The sequence below is a fragment of the Scyliorhinus torazame genome, chromosome 17 (genome assembly GCF_047496885.1).
Source record: "Scyliorhinus torazame isolate Kashiwa2021f chromosome 17, sScyTor2.1, whole genome shotgun sequence".
Classification (NCBI taxonomy): domain Eukaryota; kingdom Metazoa; phylum Chordata; class Chondrichthyes; order Carcharhiniformes; family Scyliorhinidae; genus Scyliorhinus; species Scyliorhinus torazame.
In genome coordinates, this window is record NC_092723.1 from 20747097 (window position 1) to 20772714 (window position 25618).

General features: G+C 46.3%; 1 protein-coding gene across 6 annotated transcripts in view; it reads right to left on the minus strand.

Moving 5' to 3' along the window:
- The window catches only part of LOC140393765 (suppressor of tumorigenicity 7 protein homolog), a 221064-nt gene that overhangs the window by 135734 nt on the left and 59712 nt on the right, over nucleotides 1–25618 (minus strand). For 3 of the 6 annotated variants that reach the window (XM_072480157.1, XM_072480155.1, XM_072480159.1), the window contains exon 2: nucleotides 6979–7061. The exons of the other annotated variants lie outside the window; for them this stretch is intronic. In XM_072480157.1, coding sequence (XP_072336258.1) covers nucleotides 6979–7061 — 83 coding nt within the window. The remainder of the gene's footprint in view (nucleotides 1–6978; nucleotides 7062–25618) is intronic. 6 annotated transcript variants of the gene reach the window in all.

A 25618-nucleotide genomic window follows, 5' to 3' on the forward strand; every position in this document is an offset into this window, starting at 1 on the left:
ATGTTTAAATCATAGTTAAATCAGTAACAACCTGCTCACCGACGCTCAGTTTGTGTTCTGCCAGTGTCACACAGGTTCAGAGTTCATTGTAGTATTGGTCCAAATGCGGTAAAAAGATTGAGAGCGACTGTTCTTGACATCAAGGCAGTAATTGACAAAGTGTTACATCAAGGATGCCATAGCAAAATTGAAGTCAATGGGAATCGGGGAAAACTCTCCATTGGTTGGATTCACATGTAGGAATATGGTTATGGTTCTTGGAGGTCAATCACCTCAGCCCCAAGGTACTGATGCAGAAATATTCCAGGGTAGTATCCTCGACTTAATCGTTTTCAGCCACATCATCAATGACCATCACTCCTTCATTAGGTCAGAAATGGCAATGTTCACTGATAATTACAGAGTAGTTCCATTCACAATTCCTCAGGTACCACAGCAGGACCTAAACAACATTCAGGTTTGGGTTGATAAGTGGCAAGTAACATTTGCACCACATGAGTGCCAGGTAATGACCATCCCCAACAAGAGAGAATCAAACCACCTCCCATTAATGTATAATGGCATTATTATCACTGAATTCCCAACCATTGGTCCAGTTCAGTCAAATAAATACAAGAACTACAAGAGCAGGTTAGAGGCTGGGAATTTTGCAGCGAGTAACTCACCTCTTGACCTCCCAAAACTTGTCCACCATCCACAGGGCACAAGTCAGCAGTGTGATGGAATCTCATGCCTGAATGAGTGCAGCTCCAACAATCTTCTTGAAACTCAACATTGTCCAGAACAAAGCAACCGGCTTGATTGGCAGCCCATCCAGAAACATTCACTCCCTCTCTCACTGATACAAAGTAGTAACAGTGTGCACCATACACAAGACGAAATGCAGCAATCCACCAAGGCTCCTTCAAAGAACCTTTCAAACTCCCAACCTCTTATCACATAGAAGAACAAGGGCACCAGATACATGGGAACACCACGTCCTCAAATTAATTGAAAAAAATGCAAGATGGATAGGTTTAGAAGAGGGCTGATGAGTTGGAAGGAACATAAACAAAAAAGTTCTAGGCTATACAACACAAGACAGGGATGGAAGGAATGGGTGGCAAGCTTATTACTTAATATTGTCCAGAGAAATAAGGAAAAAAACATTTTTTTATAATCTTTATTGTCACAAGTAGGCAATAAAGTTACTGTGAAAAACGGGGAAGATGTGCAGACTCCACACAGACAGTGACCCAATCCGGGAATCGAACCTGGGACCCTGGCGCTGTGAAGCAATTGTGCAACCACTGTGCTACTGTGCTGCCAAGAAGGATCTTGTATGTAGACAATAATGCATCAGAGATCCCAAGAGTTGATAGATGAGTTTGTGTAAGGTATTGGTACAGTCACATCTGGAGTAAAGTGTACAATTCTATGCACAAAACTGTAACAACAATATCCAGGCATGGGAAGCAGTGGAGAAGAGAGCAACTAAACTGGAAACCAGCTTAACTCTCATGTGGAAAAGGCACTACCCTAATGCTATTAGATAGGAAGTTCTATGATTTTGACCCAGTCATGATGAGGGCACAAGACAGTAAGCTGCATTGGAATGATGAAGTTTAGGAAGTATCATTAATGGTTTTCTGGAGGTGGACAATATTGCTCATGTGGAAAAGAGTAGTCTCTTACTCTCAACCTCATGCTTTCCGACTGCCTTTGACCAGCAAGACGTTAGGTTGACATTTACAATTAGTGGCAAACCAAAAGGTGCTCACCACTGACTTCAAAGATGATGTGGAGATGCCGGCGGTGGACTGGGGCGAGCACAGGAGGTTAAAGTCCAACAGGTTTGTTTCAAATCACTAGCTTTCGGAACTCAAGAGGCAGACGTCAAAGATGGCTGCTCGCGATCTCTGTGTCATGTCTTTAGGGCTGTTTAGCACAGGGCTAAATCGCTGGCTGTGAAAGCAGACCAAGGCAGGCCAGCAGCACGGTTCGATTCCCGTAACAGCCTCCCCGAACAGGCGCCGGAATGTGGCGACTAGGGGTTTTTCACAGTAACTTCATTTGAAGCCTACTTGTGACAATAAGCGATTTTCGTTTTCCTGATGTTCCCAGTTTGAAATCTGGGGCCAAGTCAAGGAATCTCCAGGGGCTCTGCAGCAGGGAGGTCAGAAAGTGGTTAATCAGTGAACCAGGACATAAAAAACGCTGAAACCCTACACTTAGCTACAGCAAAGTAAATGATTGGAACATACACATGGAATTAATGTAGAAGTCAAAATGTCAAAAAAATTAACATATGTAGAATTTCTTGTTGTAATAAGACAGCAAATAAAAAAACACCCTTCCAGTGAAACCCTTTAACAGTAATTAAAGCAGCTCACACCATGGAACCATAAAATCCATAGAATCCCTACAGTGCAGAAGGCGGCCATTCAGCCCATAGAGTCTGTACCAACCCTCTGAAACAGTACCCCACCACCGCCGTATCCCCACCCAATCCGCACATCTTTGGACACCAAGGGGCAATTTAGCATGGTCAGTCCATCTAAAACGCACATCTTTGGAATGTGGGAGGAAACCAGAGCACCTGGAGGAAGAAACCTATGTAGACATGAAGAGAATGGGCAAACTCCTCACAGACAGTTACCCAAGGCAGGAATTGAATCAGGGTCCCTGGCGCGGGGAGGTCACACGAACCACTGTGCCACCATACTGCCCCCAGAGTCAACTTGCCAACCAATCAGTACCCTTTTCTCATGCAATAAAAATTGTGCTCTCTTTGAAAGTTGGCATTCTTGTCACAGTCCTAATGAGTACAAGATGAAAAGCTTTGACGCCGTGTCTCTTTTCAGTAATACTCAAGTTCTGTGCCATCAAACGAATAGACAATATAAACAGTACACTCTTAAAACCTCAGTTACACCTCAATCAAGGAGGTGTAATTTTTCAGAAGCCTTGACAGCAATATTAAAGTTCTCATTGGTTCAAAAAATTTTGAGGGGAGCTCAACAGCGCACCTTCTGGAGAAGCTAAGAATCACTGATCGCAATCTCTGGATCACCCTGTTTAATCAGTATATGCAGACTCCAGAAACTGCTGTCAGAGTCAAGCGAATACTGACATTTTTACTATCGGTGCTACAGCAAATTTTGGTCCATCAAGTCATGGATCAGCCACAACCTACTCTCCATCAGCCCAACTACCTTCCAAGGTCACTTATGCATTCCTAATTTCAATCAGTTTACGAATGGTGGAGCTTCCTTCATTTACCTAGGCCCCTAGGTGCTGGAATGCCCTCCCGAAACCTCTGCGTTTCTCTACCTTTCTCAGCCCTTTAAGACGGTCCTTAATTCCTACCTCTTTGACCAAGCTTTAGATCACCTGTCCTTTGGTTTCGAGCAAGCCTTTGTTTGACAATGTTCTTATGAAGCACCTTGAAATGCTTTACTCTGTTACGGGTGATATATAAATACAATCTGTCTTGATGATGGACAGGACACAGAATTTAAAGTTCAGTTCAGGGTTGAACAGGACATCAGCGTATTGCATGAATGAACGGTCAAGAGACAGTGGGGTTGGGGTAGTGATGGCAAGGGGCCATAACCATGACTATTGTCTTATGGATGTTATGAAGTTATGGATAGTCCACTACTTGATCACAGACATCTGTGAATTGGTTGTACGGTTGAAAGTTAGAACTAGGCATCATCACGTACAGCTGGTGGTATTGTGGGATATAGAAGTGAAGAGGCAGTGATTCAAACCCTTACCAGAAAGAGGTTTTGATAGAAAAAGTATATACACACAAAATATATCTATACACACAAAATATATCTATATATACACACATATTTGAAAACTATATACCATACATTGAATACAAATGTATATCTATGTGTGGATCTATGATGATATTTACATTAGCTTGGATGATAACATTAATTTCTATTGACATTGTATTATGTAACTCACAATCTATTACGGTGTTTTAAGTTGCTTTATCTCCTTGACGTCATAAAGTTTGCTTTATCTCCTTGAAGTCATAAAGTTTAATTACTTTAAATAAATACAACAGGAGATCAAAGTTTAATTGATGTTTGGTGAGTGAATATAGCAGTTTGAGGTCACTGTAAATTTCCAACTCCACCCCATATAGTTGGTTAAAATAAAACCTGAAAGAAGAATACACTTTCTACACAAGTGTGGCAACTCAGTCAAAACTTCAATAAATCAGTTAAGGCCTCATTGTTAATTTCTTTCCCCCAGTTTTTCTCCAGAAAATGCTGAATTGTTGATAATATTTTCATGTTTGCAGTGTTCAGTTCCATTTGCAGTTCCTTCCCACATGCAGCATGGCCTGGGCAACATTTATTGGGCTAATACTTGGCAAGTAACATTTGTGCCCTTCAGATGCCAGGCATCAATGATCTCCAACAAGAGAGCGAGCATGACCACCTTGCTCTGTAATCTGGTGGGATCTGACCCAGAGTGTGGTGTACAGTTCATGTCTCCTTATTTAAAAAGGGATATACTTGCACTGGAGGCAGTTCAGAGAAGGTTCACAAGGTTGATTCCTTGGATGAAGGAAAGTTTGAGCAGGTTGGGCCTCTAATCCCTGCGTGTTTATAAGAATGAGGATTTTCTTTTATTGAAATATGAGAGGGTGAGGGGGTGGGTTGATCGGGTAGCTGCTGAGAGGACGATTAGCCCTCTTGACGAAATCTAGAAATAAGGGGGTCTCCCATTTACGGCAAAGATGAGGAATTTCTTCTCTCAGAAGGTCATTTGCCTTTGGATTTCTCCAGCCCAGCAGGCAGTGCAGGCTGGTTCATTGACTATATTCATGGCTGAGTTAGACAGATTTTTACTTGACAAGGGAGGCAAGGGTTATGGGGGCAGGCAGAAAATTGGAGTTACGGTCATAATCAGATCAGCAATAAGGCATGACTGAATGGTGGAGCAGGCTTGAAGAGTCAAATGGTCTACTAAAGCTCCTATTTCTTATGTCCTTTTTCTAAGGTTAGTGGTCCAGCTAAAGGTTCCCCAAGCTACCCCACAAGGGCAAGGCAGGAGCAACCGTACACTATCCCTACTCTCTGCTTTTACAATCTTTTTCAAACAAACAATCCCATTTGCTCTTAAATGATTTACGCGCTCTACTTCAACAATGTCCATACATGTGGTTGCAGTGCTCCATGGTCTGACCCAATCAACTTTCCTTAGTGTTCAGGTCTTCACACAAGGTGCCCATCACAGGGCTGCCTTATCTAGTCCTTATGGGGTTGGGGGGAAGTGGGGGAAGGAGAGGGAGAGGATGAAAACTTTTCCTCAGGGACAGAATGCCATTCAACCACCCAATCCTACTCTGCCATTCAACTATACCATGGCTGATCTGCAACTCACCTCCATTTACCCAACTTGGTCCCATATACCCAACAGAAACGTACAGACTCAGTCTTGAAAACTCCAACTGACACCCAATATCTATTGGGCCGATTTAGCTCAGTTGGCTAGACAGCTGGTTTGTCTCTACTTCCTCAGGAAATTCAGCAGTCCCAACAACTCTTATCAATTTCTATACCATAGAAAGCATCTTACCTGGCTGCTTCACAGCTTGATATGACAACTACGTGGCCCAAGACCGTAAGAAACTACAGAGAGCCGTGAACACAGCCCTGTCCATCACGTGAGCCCACCTCCCACCCATTGACTCTATCTACACCTCCCACTGCCTTGTGAAAGCGGGCAGCATAATCAAAGACCCCTCCCACCCGGGCTACTCTCTTTTCCAACCTCTTCCATTGGGCAGAAGATACAAAAGTTTGAAAACAGGCACCAACAGATTCAAAAACAGCTTCTTCCCCACTGTTACTGGACTCCTGAATGAACCTATTAGAACTCTTATGGACTGAACTGATCTTTCTACGCATCTTCTCTACAGTTGTAGCACCAAATACTGTATACTTCACCTGCTATCTATGTTTATGTATTTTCATTTTGTATCTCATGTATTTATTGTACGTTCTATGTTTTTATGTATGGAGCAATCTGCCTGGAATGAATGCAGCACAATACTTTTCAATGTAGCTGAGTACACGTGACAATAAATCTAAAGCTGAGGCAAAGTGAAGCCAGCAGCACGGGTTCAATTCCTGTACCGGCTGAGGTTATTCATGAAGGCCCCGCCTTTCATAGAATTTACAGTGCAGAAGGAGGCCATTCGGCCCATCGAGTCTGCACCGGCTCTTGGAAAGAGCACCCTACCCATCCACACACCTCCACCCTATCCCCATAACCCAGTAAACCCACCCAACACTAAGGGCAATTTTGGACACTAAGGGCAATTTAGCATGGCCAATCCACCTAACCTGCACATCTTTGGACTGTGGGAGGAAACCCACGCACACACGGGGAGAACGTGCAGACTCCGCACAGACAGTGACCCAAGCCAGGAATCGAACCTGGGACCCTGGAGCTGTGAAGCAATTGTGCTATTCACTATGCTACCGTGCTGCCCTCAACCTCTCCCCTCGCCCAAGGTTAAATCACCACCGGTCAGCTCTCCCCCTCTAGGGAGAAAGCAGCCTACTGTCATCTGGGACTATGGCAACTTTACCTTTCCTATTGGTGGAGGGTGTTCCAGGATTCAACAGGCTTTATGAAAATGAAACATTTTCTCCCCATCAACCCTATCCAATCCTAAGATTCTATGCACCTCTATCCAGTCATCAAACAATCTTCTAAGTTCTAGCGGATACAAGCCAATGAGTTAGCAGCATCGGAAACAAAACAAGATAATTTCTTCTGCTTGTCATTTGTAATAAAATGGCAAATATGTTTTAAAAGAACAAGATTTCTCAAAGAAACTGCTGGAGGAAGGTTTCCTCACTGGAGACCACATCCAATTGTGGACAGTGGAGAGTGAGCAGGTGCAGAGTTTCTGATCAATGGGAGAATTTTTCTTTAAATAACAGATATAATACTTACTAATATGAGTCCTGATATGAGAGAGGACGTCCCTGTTAATGCCACATAGAACTTCGGAGTCAATGTGTTCAGAAATGCAGTTACTAAAAGGAAGAGAAATTATTCACAGGTAAACAAGGAAAATAGGCTGGACAGCAACACAAGCACAAGAGAAAATCAAAGGAAACAGACTTGGAAGTATTTTTAATCACTGCTGTCTCAAACAACTGGATGAGGTCAAAATCCAGTCAAAGTAGATGAGATGAAATCACTTTCTCATTCATTCTACCTGCCAGTTATTACATTTTTCTTTAGTGGTCGGTGGGCGGTCATCAGTATCAGCCACAGCCCAGGGGGTAGCATTCTCGCCTCGGAGTCAGAAGGTTGTGTGTTCACAGACCCACTCCAGAGATTTGAGCACATGATGTAGGCTGACCCTGAGCGTTGCTGTAAGGGACTGTTGCATCTCAGGTGAAATACTAATGCACCTGTTCAGGTTGATGCTGTAAGGTTCCACAGCACTATTCACAAATCAGGAGGTGCTATCTCTATACTCTGGCGAACATCTTTCCTTCGAGCATTGCACAAACAGATCAACTGATGGTTTATCATTTACTCCTCACGGAACCTTGCAAATTGGCTACTACATTTTACAACACTGCAACAACAACCACACTCCAGACATAATACATTGGCTGTGAAGCACTTTCGGATGTCCAGAGGATGTTAAAGGCACAAGTTGTTTCAGAATGATCATACAGATACAAAAAAATGTAACTGATCCTCGGAAAGGCTCAATAATAGTGAGCACCAGGAGGTGGAAGCAGAGGGCCTTCGACAAGCTTCCACTGTTAAGACTCTGCTCAATTATTCCAGTAATCTGCGATTCTTTGAAAACATCTATGATCCACTGAAGAATGTCAATGTTTGAAATCTAGATTCAGTGTACATATGAATAATTTAGATTTGGTAAACACCTCAAATAGGATATTCAACTCTTATCTCACCCCAAGCAGGCTCTGGATCTATTTGCTCTTTGAGAGAAAGAAAATAAAGATTTGTTTTGCTACAGCGTCTTCCACAACCTCAGGACTTCCCAACTGCTTCACAGCCAATGGAGTACTTTTGAAATGTAGCCACTGTTGCAATATAGGAAAACACAGCAGCCAATTTGTGCACAGCAAGCTCCCACAAAACAAGTGGCCAGATAACCTGTTTTTACTGATGTTGGTTGAGCGATGAATAATGGGCAGGAAAGCAGGGAGAACACACCTCTGCTCTTTTTCAAAGTAGTGCCGCGGGATCTTTTACATCCACTTGGGTGAGTCAGATGAGCCGTGATCCAAACGCGCTTCGAACAGCGTAGCACTCTCTCAGTGCTTCACTGGGGCTAAAAACATAAAACTCTGGAAATACTCAGCAGGACTCGCAGCATTAGTGGAAAGAGAAACAGAGTTAATGTCTCGAGTCAGTATGACTCTCCTTCAGAGTCATAGATACTCGAAACATTAACTTTGTTTCTCTCTCCACTGATGCTGCCAGACCTGCTAGGTATTTCCAGCGTTTTGTGTTTTTATTTCAGATTTCCAGCAACCGCAGTATTTTGCTTTTAATACTGCTCTGGGAGCGTCGGCCTAGATTTTGTGGTCCAAGTCTCTGAAGTAGGACTTGAAGCTACAATCTGACTCCACGAGCTCAGAGCTAGCGACTGAACCACAGCTGTACGTTAGCTCAGCGATTTCTGTTTTATAAATTTTAACGCACAGTCCGCTGATGGTTGCAATAATCCTGATGACCCTGACTGTGTCACTGCCAGAAATGGAATGTCCTGTGGAGGAGGCGGCCCGAGCCAGAAAGAAATAGCTTTACTTAACCTCTGCCTAGTGAGACCAGATAATGTCTGTGTCTTGCTGCAATGAGAGTAGTGAGATATTAGTTTGAATTATTTTACAAATTTGAAAGTACATTTGAAAGGGTGCAATCTTAAATCACCAAAATGCTGAAGCCTTCACTCAAAACTCTGCTGTTTACACCTATCATCATAGATACGTGTACAGTGCATATCAAGAGTCACATTTAAATTACCATCCGTTTAATGTTGCGTGGCAATATAAATTTGCTCATGCCACTACCAGCGCCACCCAACTGTTCTAAACTCTGTAATTGTCACTGGGTACCTGTGCTCACCACTATGGTATCTTAGAATTACAGTGGCAGACCATTATATACCAGTACTGTAACCCAGATAGAGTGACAGACCTTTTCCCACCAGTACTGTAACCCAGAATTAGTGACAGACCTTTTCCCACCAGTACTGTAACCCAGAGTCACACAGTGACAGACCTGTCCCCATCAGTACTGTACCCCAGTGTTATACAGTGACAGACCTGTCCCCACCAGTACTGTATCCCAGAGTTATAGTGACAGACCTGTCCCCACCAGTACTGTAACCCAGAGTTAGTGACAGACCTGTCCCCACCAGTACTATATCCCAGAGTTAGTGACAGACCTGTCCCCACCAGTACTGTATCCCAGAGTTATAGTGACAGACCTGTCCCCACCAGTACTGTAGCCCAGTGTTATACAGTGACAGACCTGTCCCCACCAGTACTATATCCCAGAGTTAGTGGCAGACCTGTACCCACCCATACTGTATCCCAGAGATAGTGACAGACCTGTCCCCACCAGTACTGTATCCCAGAGTTATAGTGACAGACCTGTCCCCACCAGTACTGTAGCCCAGTGTTATACAGTGACAGACCTGTCCCCACCAGTACTATATCCCAGAGTTAGTGACAGACCTGTCCCCACCAGTACTGTATCCCAGAGTTATAGTGACAGACCTGTCCCCACCAGTACTGTAGCCCAGTGTTATACAGTGACAGACCTGTCCCCACCAGTACTATATCCCAGAGTTAGTGGCAGACCTGTACCCACCCGTACTGTATCCCAGAGATAGTGACAGACCTGTCCCCACCAGTACTTGAAGCATGGGAGGAGAGGTTAAAATACTGAATTCAGAGTGGAACTGTAAACAAGAAATGCCGATCAGGAACTGCAAATAACCGGATCTCGCAGTGTCGCGTTTTCTCTGAACATTCCCCTATCGATGTGCAAATCACTCCCTTTGGGATGTTGGCTGATCGTCAAATAGTCTGCAGTGTTTTAAGAATGTCAACACTCCCTTAATACAAGTGAGTCTATTCCCTTCAGATTATATATTGTGGAAATGTTGATGAAATCTAGGGCAGCAAACAGCTTTGCAAACAGGCCGCTTATTTGTGTGCTCATCCTAAAGTTTTATTTTATGTCCAAGCAGAAACTGGTGGAGTGGAATAGGTGGAGAAAAGTGCAAGAAGGCAGCCATTATTTTGCCTCAACTATCGGCGGTGGGCACACTGGACAACCGACCGTTTTATAGTCTTGAACAGGCTTTACACCAGCTGGACGATCACTCTTCAATCCCCATCTCAGGAATGACCGAATCACACCTCAAAAAACCTTTTGCACCCTCAAGTTGAGAGGACATTAGAAATAGGAGCAGGAGTGGGCCACATGGCCCCTGGAGCCTACACAACCATGCAGCAAGGATGGCTGATCCTCCCCATCAATTCCACTTTGAAAGCCAATCCCCTTGATTCTCTTAGGATCCAAAAATGTTGCAATCTTGGCCATTAATATACCCAATGATTATGCATCTGTAACACTCTTGAGGTGAGGAACTCCAATTGAAATGTTTTGACCACCGGGTATAAGGCACAAATGACTTCCCATTAAGGAATGAGGAAATGAAAACGTGAACAGGTTGCCCAATGTCAACAACCTGGGCGGGTTCCTTTTTCTGTCAGACCACAGCCCAATGGCCATGCTCACCATATAAATATTCTGATTAAACAGCCCAATAATACTTGGTGAAATGTATTTATTTTTAAAAATGGGTGTGAAATGGTTGCAGTTTAGGAATGGAGTAATGGCAATCGACAACACAAAGAACATAAGAATTAGGAGGAGAAGGCCAAGCAACCCTTCAACCAGCTCTGTCAATCAACAGGATCATAGATGTACATCGAGATCAACTTCACTTTCCCACTCTATTCCAAGATCACTTAATTCCCCTAGTGCCCAAAAACATATCGATCTCAGACTCAAGTAACATTTGTGTCACACAAGCGCCAGGCAATGACCATCACCAACAAGAGAATCTAACCTTCTCCCTGACATTCAATGGCATTAAAAACATGGAAAATAGGGTTAAAGCGAGGCCTTTCAGCCCTTCGAAACCATTCTGCCATTCATTATGATCTTCCAACTATTGGCCTGATCATGCCTCCCCCCCCCCCTCCACATCCTTTGATCCCCTCTGCCCCAAGTGCTACATCAAACAGCTTCTTGAAAACATACAATGTTACAATACCATTGTTGAATCCCCCACTATCAACAGCCTGGGGGTTACCACTGACATGAAACTGAACTAGACTAGCCATATATATATATATATATATATATATACATACACACTGTGGCGACGTGGGCAGGTCAGAGGCTGGGAATTCTGTGAAATGTAACACATCTCCCGACTCCCCAAAGCCTGTCCACCACCAACATGGCAAAAGTCAGTAATATGATGGAATACTCTCCACTTGCCTGGATGAATGCAGCTCCATCACACAAGAAGCTAGACACCATCCAGGGCAAAGCAACTCACTTGACGGCACCCCATCTACCACCTTCAATATTCGCTCATTCCACCACTGATGTACAGTGACAGCAATGTGTACCATCTACAAATAGACTGCAGAAACTCTCAGCCCCCTCCAAACCCACATCCTCCAACACAGAAGGATAAGGACATGGGAACACTATAATCCTTTTTTAAATAAACTTCAAAATACCCAATTCATTTTTTTTCCAATTAAGGGGCAATTTAGCGTAGCTAATCCACCTACCCAGCACATCTTTGGTTTATGGGGGTGAGACCCACGCAGACACGGGGAGAACGTGCAAACTCCACCCTCGGCACCATGAGACAGCACTGCTAACCACTGCGCCCTGGAAAACTGTAATCTGCAGGCTACCCTCCAAGCCACTCACCACCCTGACTTGGAAGTATAATGGTTATTCTTTCACTGACTCTGGGTCAAAATCCTGGAACTCCTTACCAAACGGCACTGAGTGTACCTACACCACATGGACTGCATTGGTTCAAGATGGTAACTCACCACCACCTTCTCAAGGGCAATTAGGGATGGGCAATAAATGCTGGCATAGCCAGTGAAGCCCACATCCTATGAAATGATTTAAAAAGAAATTTCTCTTCATCTCAGTCCTCAACAGCTGACTCTGATCCAGAGATGTTGCATTAGTTTTGGACAGCCCAGCCATGAGAAACATCCTCCCTCTATCTATCTACCATGTTAAGCCCTGTAAGTGTTTCATACATTTCAAAATGACTACCTCTCATTCTTCTCAACGCCAGAGAAGACAGAATCAATCTTTTGTTGCAGGACAATCCTCTCACTCCAGACAGCAATTGAGTTAACCTTGTTGCATCCTCTCCAAGGAATGTGCATCCTTCCTCAGTGCAGGAAACCATAAATGAACACAGTACGAGGTGTGACCTCACCAAAGCCGTACATAATTACAGCAAGACATCACGGGCTGGATTCTTCGATTTGCCCGGAGGTCCATGCCGTTTTACGTGGGGAAAATCGGCAAGGCCCCAGCACAGTCCTCTGACAGGCGAGGGGTTAGCAGCCGTGCCACATAAAACGCACGGCCCAGAACTGCCGGGTCTGTGGCCACGCATGCGCAATGTGACGACCTGCAGCGGCCGCGCCATACAACATGGCGCCAGCCGGGCGTGGACCCGACCTGCCAGATAGTGCCCCCTTGGACACGCCCTCACCACCCCTGGGTCACACCCCATCAGTCCCCCCCCAGCCCTCGCTGAAGCCCCCCTGGCCAGCAGCATGGCTCCCGCCCGACTGTGGCAGCGCTGGACATAGTCCGCGGCCGCCACGTGGATTCCCGCATGGTCGGGTACGTGGCCCATTGGGAGCACAGAATCGGGGGGGGGGGGCCTTCTGGTAACGTCCTGAGGCAGTCCCATGGCCTGTGGCGTGCTCCTCGATGACGCCATTTGAGGGGGCGGAGCATCCGAAAGCAGACACCACTCCTGATTCGGTCGTAAAAAGGGGTTCTCCGCCCGATCGCAGATTACAAAATTGCCATCAGCAAACGGAGAATCCCACCCCATTACTTTTGTACTCAAACTCCTTACAATAAGATTATACCATTTGCCTTCCTACTTACTTGTTGTATTCTCCATGTGAACTTTGAAATTTTTGTACAAGGATACCCAAATCCCTTTGAATCCCAACCCCAACCAGTCTCTCACTTATTTGAAAAAAAATTCTGTCTTTCTGTGCTTGCCACCCTAGTGGACAGTTCCATGCTTCCCCAGGTTTTTCTCCCGCTTATCCGGTCTATGTTGCTTTGCAGCCATTTTGCGAACTCCTTGCCCTCACAACGTACTTTCCCATCCACCTTTGATCATCGACAAATTTGGACATATCATCCCCCTCATCCAGGTCACTGATACAGATTCTAAATAGCGGAGGCTCAAACACTGGTGTTTGCAGCATTCCACTAGTTACACTCTGCCAACCCACAAATTACGAATTTATGCCCATTCTGCTTTCTGACCGATATCCAACACCCAATCCATGAGCTCTAATCTTGTGTAGCAACGTCTAGGGCCTGTGCAATTGTTACTCAGAACTTAGAGGAGATTTTAATTTTTATAATGTTTTCTGGGTAACTATTGGTGTAACACAGTCAGATCGATCGGAAGTTTGTTATTGTATTCACATTTCTCAGGCAGTTCCCAGTACTGGGCAATTGCCTCGGGGAATTTTGCACTTCAGGAAGTTTGCAATTTCATAGAATTTACAGTGCAGAAGGAGGCTATTCAGCCCATCGAGTCTGCACCGGCTCTTGGAAAGAGCACCCTACCCAAGGTCAACACCTCCACCATATCCCCATAACCCAGCAACCCCACCCAACACTAAGGGCAATTCTGGACACTAAGGGCAATTTAGCATGGCCAATCCACCTAACCTGCACATCTTTGGACTGTGGGAGGAAACCGGAGCACCCGGAGGAAACCCACGCACACACGGGAAGAATGTGCAAACTCCGCACAGACAGTGACCCAAGCCGGAATCGAACCTGGGACCCTGGAGCTGTGAAGCAATTGTGCTATCCACAATGCTACCGTGCTGCCCTATTGCTGTGCAACCTTACCTGGGAACTTCTGACGGAATTTCCCCCAGCACATCTTTGGGGAAAACCCCCACCCATATGATGCTGGGGAGCTCGGACACTCCCACCCATCATTTAATTTATTGTTCAATAGTTCTACCTAATCGCCCTTAGGAAAATTGATCCTCATACTTCCATGATTGGGTTTGTTAAATTTAACACCCTAGTTTTGGATTTAACCGCATCACTCACAAGCTGATCATGAAATTCTATATTACAATCACTCTTCCTTAAAGGATCTTCAATTGTGAAGACTACTAATTAACCAGCTCTCCTTACACACTATTAGATCTAAAATAGCCTGTTCCCTAGATGGCTCCTGACATATAGTTCTAGAAAACGGTCTTGACTGCATTCCACAAATACATCTCCAAACATTCTTTGGGTCATCTAAGAATAATGAATATCAAATGCTATCAAAACTATGATTAATGTTAGTCTATAAACTACTCCCATAGTGTTCTCAGTGCTTTATTATTTCGTAGCTCCACCTATTCTGATTCTACATCTGAATTAATTTCCATTCTCACTGTTGCCTTTATCTCATTTATTATTAGCCTCCTTCCCATTTTGCCTATCTTTTTGAAAAGTCAACTACCCTGGAATTGGGACAGCACGGTGGCTCAGTGGGTTAGCCCTGCAGCCTCACAGCGCCGAGGTCCCAGGTTCGATCCCGGCTCTGGGTCACTGTCCGTGTGGAGTTTGCACATTCTCCCCGTGTTTGCGTGGGTTTCACCCCCACAACCCAAAGATGTGCAGAGTAGGTGGATTGGCCAAAGTAAATTGCCCCCTAATTGGAAAAAAATAATTGGGTACTCTAAATTTACTTTAAAAAAACTACCCTGGAATTGTTATTTCCCAACCTTGGTAACTGCAGCTCAATAATGGTTAAAATATCGAATCAATTTATCGCTACTTGTGCTATTATATTATCTATCGTGCTATAAATCTTTATGTTTAACCTGTTAGCTGATCAGTCTTAATTTAGCAGCTGTATGATGTCATGCAAGTCTCTTGGCAAAGATTGCTCTTCCAATGGTTCATCCACTGCAGAACTTGCCATACCAACCAAGGCAGCTCTGGGCTTCATTCACTTTATTTTAAATAATCTCAAGTCTGTTGTCAGTAGTTTGGAAGATGACTGGTACCAGCATCCCTCATTCCGAGGGGGCCCCTCAACTATCACTACCAAACAGATAATCTGGTTATTATCATATTGCTGTTGTGGGACCTTGTCATGCACAAAAAAATCTATCAGGTTTCCTATATTACAACAATGAATACGCTTCAAAAATATACTAAAGTGCTTTGAGAAGTCCTGGAGGTCTCAGTAAACCTCCCCTACACACGTCCTTCGTAGGATCTTAAAATCCTTGCTAAAGTAAGACAATCAAATTGGGACAGAATATTCTAATTGTGGCCTAAACCGGCGCAGACACGATGGGCTGAGGGTTCTTTACTGTGCCGTATGACTCTATAACTCTCCATGGCTAAACATTGATCTATACCAGTTTATTACCGATTTGCTTTTGTCCCCTGTGACCCTTCTTAGTAAACTTAAGATCCCGTAAGCTTAATCAACGTGACACCCAGTTCTAAAGATTGATGTAAAAATATGTTTTTAAATGAGTATAGTGGAGTGCTTTGCATTCTGTTTTAAATTTATCTTTTAGTTCAGTCCACTTTTGGCATGCACCTACCGACAAGTTCATATGTCATCCTAACCCAGTCAGAACTGGATTCAATTTATGCTGTCACCCACACACTCCAGGTCTTGTGATATGCCTTTGCGTACTGCTTCATTTTAACTTATCTTCCCTGAAGCACAGTGCTGATGCAATTTCCAATGGAGATTCTGAATGACTTAAGTTAATTATGGGGCTTGATTTAGCAGACACAAGATAAAGTTCGGTTAATGGCACAGGCGAGCTTGCCAGCGCAGGATGGCTACTCGCGGGTTGGGGTCCCAGTTCTAAAGGCAGGCCGGATCTATTGACTACCCTCTGCGACCTCAGAATGCCACCCCCCCCCCACTTCACCTAACTTACCCCTTCCAGGATCCTCGAGCCACCCTCCTCACCCCACCTCTTATGGACAAGCCCCCCCCCCCCCCAAAAACACCCCCGGGTCCGACCCCTGGCATGTGCAACCTGGCATGATGGCAGTGCCAGCCTGGAATCCTGATAGTGCCCCGACCTCCGTGGCACCTCAACTCCCCCGTGAAACCCTCCTTCTCTCTCCTCCTCCTCCTCTCTCCCCCCCCCCCCCCACCCTACCTCATAAGGTGATTCGAACGCCGCGATTCTCGATGAAGGCCTCTCGCGAGATTCAACGGCATCGTCCTGACACGACGTCAGGCGCATCAAGGCTGCTGAATCACGCCCATGATATCTGTATACATACTACTGGCCTGCTGAATTACCATAAGAGTGTCCACTATTGCTGTAGTATAATTCTGTGTGGTACTGCTACAATAGAATTCATTATTGCAAGGTACTGCTGACGGTATGTACAATACGTGTGGTATTATTAAATACTACAGCAGGACAGAAAGAAAAGAATTTAGCACCAATCTTAATCTTGGGAAGTCCCAAAGTACCACATAGCCACGGGGACCTTTCAATTGTAGTCACGTTTAACACTGCAAGGGACGATTATACATCCCAGACTAATACTGGAAGCTAGAATCCCTACAATGCAGAAAGAGACCTTTCAGCCCGTTGAGTCTGCACTAACCCTCTGAAAGAACACCCGACCTAGGCCCACGGCCCATCCTCGCAACCCCGCCTAATGTTTGGACTCCGGAGTGGCAATCCACCTAACCTGCACATCTTTGGACTGGGAGGAAGCCAAGAGTACCCGGAGGAAACCCACGCAGACACTGAGAGAATATGAAAACTTGACACAGATAGTGAGCCAAGGTTGGAATCTAACCCGATTTCCTGGTGCTGTGAGGCAGCAGTGCTAACCACTGTGCCGCCCAAGTCGTTGCAAAATCTTCCACAGAATTAATTAGAAGTTTACAGCACAGACACAGGCCATACAATTCAACAGGTGTTTGTGATCCATACAAGTTCCACCCAGCTAACCAATTCTATCTATAAAAGTGACCAATCTCTGCTGCTATCTACACAAACACACTTACTGCACAAACCTGCTCTAACAGAAAAGGAACGGTTTGTTCATTCGGGAAATCACCCTGATTTTTGTAGGTGCAGTGGCTTTAACATTCCTTCCTTTGGGGAATTCCCGACAAATACTGATACATTCTCAGGGATCCTCTGCCTTAGTCTGCAGAACACAAGTGTTAAAGAAAACCTGAGCATTTATGTTGCATTGTTTACATTACATTTCGTTAGTTTTGTGAGGGCCACGAAGAATCCAGCACGAGTTTCAAGGATACAAAGAAATAACATTTATTTACAATAACATATATACACACACACAACAGCAGTAACCTCGCCTGCTGCTTACTCCTTCCTGCTGGTCCCAAACTGGCCAGCTTTATTTATACAGGGAGTCTGCTAATAATTTCTCCGCCCCCCCTCATTGGGGAAGCTCATACTCTCACAGGATTGTGGGATTGTCATTAGTCCCCAGCCAATGGTAAGCAGGCAGGTTATAACATCCCTCCCCCCCCAAAGTCCAAGGAATCCACCGAAGACCCTGGCGAAGGAGGGCATCAGACTCGTTTTGCCTCAGGCGGGACACCATTTGCACGAGGCGCTGGATCGGGCGGCGTGTAACGAGACGGAGACCGGCGCTTCCGTGATGAACGGCTTAACGGTTGTACATCCACGGCCCGTGGGCCAGAGGATTCCCCCTCTGATGCGTCCTGTGTCTCCATCTCGAAGTCAGAGTCTGCTGTCTCGGTCATCTCGGCGTCTCTTATCTCCGCGCGGTTCTGTAACGACCTGCGCAGGGTTTGAGTGAGGCACCAGAGGAAGATGGTGAGGACTACTTTCCATTGTCTCTGGTCTCTGCAGCTGTAGAAATGAGCTCGGGGGTGGGGAATCTTTGGAAGGGATAGTCTTCTGGACCAAACGTGGTCTACATGTTTGCGCTGGAGACGATCCTGGGCTTGCACCCGGTAAGGTATAGGGCCAGTTTGGCGAAAGATTATGCCAGGGACCCACTGGGCACCACCAGCAAAATTGCGAACGAACACTGGGTCACCGGGCGCAAACTGCCAAATCGGCCGATGTCGAGAAAAACCCTGTCCGTGCCGTTCTTGTGTACGGCGTACTTTTGCTCCAATGTCCGGGAAAACCATACTAAGGCGGGTGCGAAGTCTCCGGCCCATTAGGAGTTCTGCGGGAGCTACCCCAGTCACCGCATGGGGGGGTGGTCCTAAACGAAAACAAAAAGCGAGCCAGTCTCGTGTCCATTGACCCGGAAGACTGCTTCTTTGGGCCTCGTTTGAATGTCTGCACTGCGTGCTCCGACAACTCATTTGAAGCCGGGTGGTAAGGAGCAGTGTGGATATGGCGTATGCCGTTCATCTTCATGAACCTCGCAAACTGGTGAATGGAGTGCCGTTATCCGTGACCAGCACCTCGGGGAGGCCATGTGTACTAAAAGACAAACGCATCTTCTCAATTGTTGCGCAGGATGTTGTGCCTAGCATCTTATGCACCTCTAGCCATTTAGACTAGTTATTTAGACGATTAATAAAAGGAACATGGATCCTTGAAAAGGGGCGGCGAAATCCGCATGCAAGTGCGCCCAAGACCGCCCTGGCCATTCCCAGTGATGTAGGGGCGCGGCCGGCGGAAGCTTCTGATGCTCCTGACAAATGGAGCAGTTTTGGGCCACCTTCTCAATGTCGGCGTCGAGGCCTGGCCACCAAACATAACTCCGGGCCAACATTTTCATTTTTGGCACACCTGGATGCCCATTGTGCAAGTCTCTTAGTATCAGCTCCTGTCCTTTTTCCGGGACAATCACACGCGTCCCCCACAAGAGGATGTCGGCTTCCACGCTGAATTCAGACAGCTTGGAGGAAAATGCCCGCAACTCGCCTGGGAGCTGTCTATGCTGCCCACCATACAGGACTATGTGTCGAATCTTTGACAGGACTGGCTCCGTCTGGGTCCACTCACGGATCTGTGATGCCGTGACAGGCAAGGTGTTCATAAAATTTAGGGTTGCAACCACCTCACCGGTCATGGGGGTCGACATGGGGCCGGTAGATAAAGGCAATCGGCTCAGTGCGTCAGCATTCGCTATCTGCGTTCCTGGTTTGTGCTCCAGAGAATACTCGTATCAAGCGAGCAACAAAGCCCAGCGCTGGATCCGTGCGGAAGCAATGGACGGTATTGGCTTATCCTCTCTGAAAAGTCCCAGCAGAGTCTTATGATCAGTCACAATAGTGAAGTGGCGGCCATACACGTACTGGTGGAAACGTTTCACCGCAAAAACCACTGCCAGGCCATCCTTCTCGATCTGCGCGTACTTTTTTTCCGTTGCAGTCAATGTGCGGGAGGCGAAAGCTATCGGCTGCTCGGCCCCGTTCTCCATCTTGTGGGACAGGACGGCCTCAATACCATACGGGGATGCATCACATGTGACGAGCAAAGGCTTTCCAGGATCATAGTGGGTTAGTAACCCAGACGACGACAATTGTTGTTTTACCCGCCGGAAAACGGTTTCTTGCGGCTGACCCCAAACCCAGGTGTGATTTTTCTTTCGCAGAAGATGCAACGGGGCCAGCGTAGTTGCCAGATTGGGGAGGAACGTCCCGTAATAGTTTATGAGGCCGAGAAAAGAACGAAGATGCGAAGTGTCAGTCGGGGCGGGGGCCTGTTGAATCGCGCGCACCTTCTCTGCGACGGGGTGCAAACCTTCGCGGTCCACCCGATAACCCAGGTAGACTACTTCCTTCGCCTGAAAGACGCACTTTGTGCGACGTAGACGGACTCCAGCCTCTGAAAAGCGTCCAAGGACAGCCTCCAGATTTTCCAAATGTTCCTGCTCCGACGTCCCTGTGATCAAAAAGTCTAAGTAGACAGCGACATGCGGTAAACCTCTCAAAATGCCCTCCATAACGCGTTGAAAAATAGCGCAGGCAGAGGATACTCCAAAGGGCAAACGTGTATATTCATACAGGCCCCAGTGTGTATTAATCGTTACATATGGTCGGGAGGCAGGGTCCAGCTCCAACTGTAGGTAGGCGTGACTCATATCTAATTTTGTGAACGAGAGTCTACCTGCAAGCTTTGCGTAGAGATCCTCTATGCGAGGCATTGGATATCGGTCGAGTGGGGAAGCCGTATTCACTGTAAATTTATAGTCGCCGCACAAGCAAACTGTGGCATCTGGCTTCATTACAGGTACAATTGGTGCTGCCCAGTCAGCGAAACGGACGGGCCTGATAATACCCAAAGTTTCCAAACAAGTGAGCTCCCCTTCTACCTTCTCGAGCAAGGCATAAGGCACCGGGCGTGCCCGGAAATAGCGCGGCGTTGCTCCTGGTTCGACTTGGATACAGGCTGCGGACCCTTTTATTTTCCCCAAACCGGGCTGGAATATATCTGGGTATCGTCCTAGCACCTCAGTCAACCCTCCAGAAACTGTTTGGAGGATGTGCTGCCATTGCAACCGCAAATGGCGCAACCAGTCCCGATCCAACAGGCTGGGCCCATGGCCACGCACCACGATAAATCCATCAACAACAGGGGTCATCGTAGTTCCTGCAATGTCCAATGGTTCCCCCGTGTTGCTGGCCAACCTGGCCTGTGTGTCGGTTAATGTAAGGGTCTGTATACCCTGCTAGATGCGGTCGAATGTCCTCTGGCCGATCACGGAGACCGCTGCGCCAGTGTCCAACTCCATCTCAAGCGGGTGACCATTGACCCATACTGTCACCTTAATGGGGGCCACACGGGGAGTTGCCACACAATGCAGCTGCAGGCAGTCGTCCTCCGTCTCCACGTCCTCAGGAGTAGTCGCCGCAGGTTCATCCGCATGGAAGGTACGACCCCTGGGCTGGTCCCAGTTTCGGTCAGAACGAAGGCGCCTCTGGCGCCCCCAGGACCGGCGTCCGCGACGGGGTCGGCGCCTACAAGTCTGACACGGACATGGCTCCTCATCCATTGGTTCTGGAGAAGGCTCCCTTCGGGGAGGAATGTCCGACGGCCACTGGCGTCGATCCAGACGTCGTCTTGCCCAAGGTACTGCAGGAGTGCAGGGGGACGTTTTCGGACGGAAGGGGTTGCGCCCCAAGGCATGCACTTCCATTCCCTGTATCTCCTGCACTCCTCGTTCTGCGCTCTCTCGGGACAATACTATTTGAATGGCCTGTTGAAAAGTCAATGTTGGCTGAGCTAACAACTTTCTCCGGGTGGCCGCATTGTTAATACCGCAAACCAAACGGTCGAGTAACATTTCTGACAAGGTCTCACCATAGTCACAATACTCCGCAATCCTGTGTAGCCTGGAAAGAAAGTCGGCAAGGGATTCTCCTGGGGTCCTCTCAGCGGTATTAAACCGGTAACGTTGGACTATTGTGGACGGGGTTGGGTTAAAATGCTGCCCCACTAAATTTACAAGTTCATCAAACGTTTTGGTGTCCGGCGCAGCTGGGTACGTAAGGCTCCTAATCACCCCAAACATATGCGGGCCGCAGGCGGTAAGCAATATGACCACCTGGCGCTCGTTTTCGGTGATATTGTTTGCCCGGAAATAGTAACACATCTGTTGTGCGTACTGGTTCCAGCGCAGCATCAAAAATATCCAAACGTCCGTACAGAGGCATGGTGTAATAGAAAACAACTTCCAACCTGTGTCCAACAAAAATCCAGGGAGGTGGCTTCAGCAGTGTAGACAGCTATTCATTTGAACCCTCGTCGCCAGTTTTGTGAGGGCCACGAAGAATCCAGCACGAGTTTCAAGGATACAAAGAAATAACATTTATTTACAATAACATATATATACACAACAGCAGCAACCTCGCTTGCTGCTTACTCCTTCCTGCTAGTTCCAAACTGGCCAGCTTTATTTATACAGGGAGTCTGCTAATGATTTCTCCGCCCCCCTCATTGGGGAAGCTCATACTCCCACAGGATTGTGGGATTGTCATTAGTCCCCAGCCAATGGTAAGCAGGCAGGTTATAACAGTTAGCAAGGAACAACAGAATTAACATGCTGGTAAGTCACCAGAAACAGAACAGATGCAAAATAAAGAAGTCTCAAGGTTAGGGCAGCATAGTGGTAATATTATCAAACTAGTAATCCTGAGGCCAAGGATTTTCCTCTGCGACTCAGACCCACCAGCAATGTGGTTGACTCAACTGATCTCCTCTGTTCAAGGGCAAGTAGGGACAGGCAATTAGAAGCCGGCATTGTCAGCGACACCCACAACCCATGACAGAATTTTCTTTCAAACTGTGCTCCTAGCATGAGGGGTGGCCGAATCCCCAACAGACATCACATGATTTCAAGGACCTCTGGGCACCAGGACAGAAAGAGCATCTTTCACAACCTCGGAACATCCCAAAGTATTTTTGAAGTGCAGTCACTGTTGCAATGTAGGAAACCCAGCAGCCAATTCACACACTGCAAGCTCCCACAACAGCAATGATAATGGTCAGATAGCCATTGGTTGACATGATAAATGATCTCCACATGGGAGAAGCCGCTGATCAGTCTGCCAGACAGGGCAGAAGGAACTTTGGTTTAGCGCCTCAAGTAAAAGAAGGCATGCCTCTGGAGCGGGACTTGAAGCCACAACCTTCTGATACAAAGAGAATGCTACTGCTCAGCTACAACTGACACTCGAGATGAAAGGAATGTGTCCTCGTGCAAAAAGAATGGGTACTCGTATGTAAAGCTATTAAAAGGCAGTCCAGGCCCAGTTTGCATAGCACATTTCTTATAAGGAAATACACTGCATACAAATAAATGGCAAATTTGTACGGTTGAACTCAACAGGCTCAAGCCACTTTGCCTCTGGGGTGCTAATCTCCATTAAACCGCTGTGCAGAGGAACAATGAAGAGACAAAACTCTCCCCGTATACTGCTTTGCGCTTTGGAGCAGCAGAATTGAAGGAACAGTGACTTTGCTGGGCCATATCTCCTAAGTCCAGACTCCAGAATCTCGGTGTAAGGCAAGATGAGCAGTGTGAGTCAGGTTACGTTGCCGTAAGAGACTTCTCAGCTGAGCACCAGTGTTCTACCCATATACAGAAACTTGGCATCAATACTGGCAGATTTACCCCCTCTGCAAATACCAGGCCTGGCACACCACATTCCTGAGATACTGAACTTCCTCTGCCACACTATGTTTGAATCCATAGAATCCTTGCAGTGCAGGAGGCCATTTGGCCCATCAAGTCTGCACCAACCCTTTGAAAGAGCACCCTACCCAGACCCACACGCTGCCCTATCCCCGTAACCCCATCTAACCCAACCGGCATATCAGGACACTAAGAGGCAATTTTTTAACAGAGCCAAGCCAACTAATCTGCACATCTTTGGACCGTGAGGGGAAACCGGAGCACCCGGAGGAAACCCACGCAGACATGGGAGAATATGCATATTTCACACAGTCACCTAAGGCCAGAATTGAACCTGGGTCGCTGGCACCGTGAGGCGGTAGTGCTAACCACTGTGCCACCGTGCAGCCCACGAGATCGCCTAATTGGAGAAAATCACACACGCAAAGTCCATTGCACACGCAATACGCCTAAGTAGTTAAATTGGTCAAAAAAAGTATTTTTTCCCTCGCTCCTAGCCCAATCTTTATTTCCCTTTATTTACTTCTCATCCAGTACCTGGTTTCATTCATCCAGCTGCTCTGACTCACCCTCTTTTTCCATCATTCCTCGTGTTTCTTTATCAGTTAAGGAGAGACTGTGGGAGCCACCTTCCCAGATGCCCTGTTCCCCATTCAGATTTCCATCAAGTTACCACACAAAGTGCATGCAAGTTGAAGGATGCAGGAAATGTCACATTCTCCATCAACATCTAATCCATTTTGTTTGAAACTAAATTGTGAGCAGCATAAGGGAGCATCACTTTAAACTAGTGAATGGGCAAATATTGGAAAGTTGTTCTTCACAGAGGGGATCAATACTTGGAATGAATTGCCAGATGCAGTAATGAATGGGAGAACAGTGGACCATTAAACACAATCAATGCTCCAAATGAATTTTAGGATCTTTCTAGATAGTTGAATTGATGGGCCAAATTATCTTCATAATCTATAACTGTCTTGTGATGTTGCACGTCACAACGATAAAAGAGTTGTTGACTGATCATGAACAATCTATTGTATTGGATTGTGCTGATACTAGGATTGTGTGATGCAAAAAAAGAATCATGGAGTTTACAGCACAGAAAGAGACCTTTGAGCACATTGTGTCCATGTCGGCCATCAAGCACCGATTTATTCTAATCCTATTTTCCAGCACTTGGCCCATGGCTTTATACGCTATGGCATTTCAAATGCTCATTAAATGTTGTGAGGGTTCCTGCCTCTACCATCCTTTCAGACAGTGAGTTCCAGATTCCTCCACCCTCTGGGTGAAAAGGTTTTTTCGCATCTCCTATGAATATTCTACCCATTACCTTAAATCTATGCCCCCTGATTATTGACCCCTCTACCAAGGGGAAAAGTTCCTTCCTATCCACCCTATCTAAGCCCCTCAAAATTTTGTACACCTCAATCAGGTGCCCCCTCAGCCTTCTCTGCTTCAAGGAAAACAACCCCAACCTAGCCAGTCTCTCTTGATAGCTAAAACACTCCAGCCCAGGCAACATCTTGGTGAATCTCCTCTGCACCATCTCGAGTACAATTACTCCCTTCCATAGCGTGGCAACCAGAACTGCACAGTACTCTAGCGGTGGCTTAACCAGCGTTTTATACAGCTCAAAGCTGTCCAGCCCTCCTTTCCCAGTGCCCTGCATGTTATTCCTATTCAAGTATTCATCCAATTAATTCCCTTTTGTTATTACTACTCAATCTGCTTCCACTACTGTATCACAACAAGCATGTCAAAAAAGTTGATCCTCATGAAATTCACTGTCCAATCATTTTGACTGTCAGCTGCGTCTCCTTGTTAGCCTTCACGCTTCGGAGTTCGAAGATTCTGGCTCAAGTCCCACTCCAGAACTTGAGCGCAAAACAAATCAAAGTCAGCGCTCTAGTGCAATACTATCAATGGCAGTGCTGCACTGTCAAAGGTGCTGTCTTTCAAATGAGAAGATAAACCAAGAACCTGCCTGCTTTCTCAGGCAGGTGTAAAAGATCCCATAGCCCTATTTTAAGAAGAGCAAGGGAATTGCTCACGATCCTGGCCAATAGTTATCCCTCAATCAATATTGCTAAAACAAATG